Consider the following 1696-nt stretch of genomic DNA (forward strand, 5'->3'; position numbering starts at 1 on the left):
GGCGACGAGCCCCCCGATTTCCTCGCTCCCCCCAAGACTCGCCCCCGCAAGAAGTCGGCGCCGGAGACCCTGACGCTGCCCGCCCTGGGGGAACGCGCCGGCACCGAGTGACGCCGGCAGTGCCACACCGTGCCACCTCCCCGGCAGGACCCTGCCACCCACAGCCCCTCTGGTGGGCACCGACCCTGGGGAGGGACCCACCGTGGGGGCACGGGGAGCCCCGGGCAGGTACCGGCCTCCCCAAGCCACGGCGGGTGCCCACAAGGGACGTGGCCACCACTGCTGCGCAGGGAGGGGACACCAGGCTGGAGGGGACACCAGGGTGGAGGGGACACCAGGGTGGAGGGGACACCAGGGTGGCACTGGGCGATGCCACAGGCACCGGTGCCACCCACCCTGGTTGCCACAGGGGCTGGGGAGCAGCGGGGCTTGGCAAGTGATGCCAAAGCACCACCCCGCAGGGGCACAGCGCCTGTGACAGGGACAGCCGGGTGCCCGGGCTCCCCGCAGGACCCTGGGGGCCACACAACCCCCCCGCACGGTAGGTCCTGCGGTGGGGGGTCCCCTTTGCCATCCCTTGTGGGGGGGCTGGGGCAGGCTCAGCCCTCCCTTTTCTTGGGGAAAACAAAGGCCTTTTTGGAAATAAAAGCTCAAGACACGGTGGGTGGCTGTTTATTCGGTTTTGGGGGGGGGTCCCATCCCTGTGCCGTGTCCCCGGGGAGGGATGGCTGGATCCCTAAATCCCAGGGTGAGGATACAGGGTCTCAGGAAGGGCAGTGAGGGGCTGGGGGGGGTCAGGTTGGGCAGGAGGGTGCTGTTTGCAGGGGCTCAGCTCAGCCCAGCTGGGGGATGTCCCCAGCCCCACCGGTGGCACCGGGCTCCCCTTCCTCCCAGGGCTCCCCCTCCTCCAGCCCCTCGGCCCCCGGCACGGCCATGGCCGTCGCTGGCCCCAGCAGGGCGATGTAGAAGGAGCTGCAGTAAACGGGGGCCTTGTTGGGGCTGGAGTAGACCTGCTCGGGGCGGAGGGAAGCGAAGGGGTTGGCGGCGTAGCCCACGATGTGGGTCTCGAGCTCCACCAGGATCTGCAGGGAGGACTTCAGCTCCTGCTCGCTGCCAGGGGGGAGGACAACCCCCGTTATTGCACCTCCAACACACCAAGGAGGGGTTGGAGGGGGGGGTCAGGGAGGGAGGGACGGGGGCAGCGGGGGCCGTGCTCACCTGTAGACGGTGAAGAGGACGGGCAGGCGGTAGTCCCGCAGCAGCAGCAGGGTGGGCAGCCAGCCTGCCAGCAGGTCCGGGCAGGCATGGAAACCTGGGGGGACACGGTGGTGAGGGTCCTGCTGCCCCCCCCCTCCCACCCCAGCCCTGGGGACAGCTGGCTATAACAGCACCCGTGCCATGCCGGAGACCCCCGCGAGGCTGGCAATAGGGATTGGCAGTGTGGGGGGTCCCATCCCCACAAAAACAGCAGGGGACACCCCCCAGCTCTGGGTCCTGGGCTGGACCATCACACCCAGACCTGGAACCCAGAGGCAGGGACCCCCCCACTGAGCATCTGGGGGAGACAGGGCAGCACAGGGTGGCCCGTTGCAGCTTCATTCATGGCCATAGAATCACAGAATCTTCTAGGTTGGAAGGGACCTTAAAGATCATCTTGTCCAACTGTCAACCTCACTGACAAAAATAGACACCCCCA

At 67.9% G+C, this 1696-nt stretch overlaps 2 protein-coding genes across 2 annotated transcripts in view; one reads left to right on the forward strand and one right to left on the reverse strand.

Annotated features, from left to right (window-relative positions):
* LOC106899850 (cytoplasmic phosphatidylinositol transfer protein 1-like) overlaps positions 1-661 on the forward strand; it is a 9357-nt gene extending 8696 nt beyond the window's left edge. Inside the window, exon 6 of the mRNA XM_014961776.1 lies at positions 2-661. Within this exon, the coding sequence (XP_014817262.1) occupies positions 2-111 (110 nt within the window). The 3' untranslated portion in view covers positions 112-661. The remainder of the gene's footprint in view (position 1) is intronic.
* MSS51 (MSS51 mitochondrial translational activator) overlaps positions 657-1696 on the reverse strand; it is a 3639-nt gene continuing 2599 nt past the window's right edge. Inside the window, exons 5-6 of the mRNA XM_014961775.1 lie at positions 1219-1312; positions 657-1110 (exon numbers count right to left, since the gene is read on the reverse strand). Of these exons, the coding sequence (XP_014817261.1) occupies positions 834-1110; positions 1219-1312 (371 nt within the window). The 3' untranslated portion in view covers positions 657-833. The remainder of the gene's footprint in view (positions 1111-1218; positions 1313-1696) is intronic.

This window comes from Calidris pugnax, unplaced genomic scaffold, assembly GCF_001431845.1.
Source record: "Calidris pugnax isolate Ruff unplaced genomic scaffold, ASM143184v1 scaffold782, whole genome shotgun sequence".
In the NCBI taxonomy this organism is placed as follows: domain Eukaryota; kingdom Metazoa; phylum Chordata; class Aves; order Charadriiformes; family Scolopacidae; genus Calidris; species Calidris pugnax.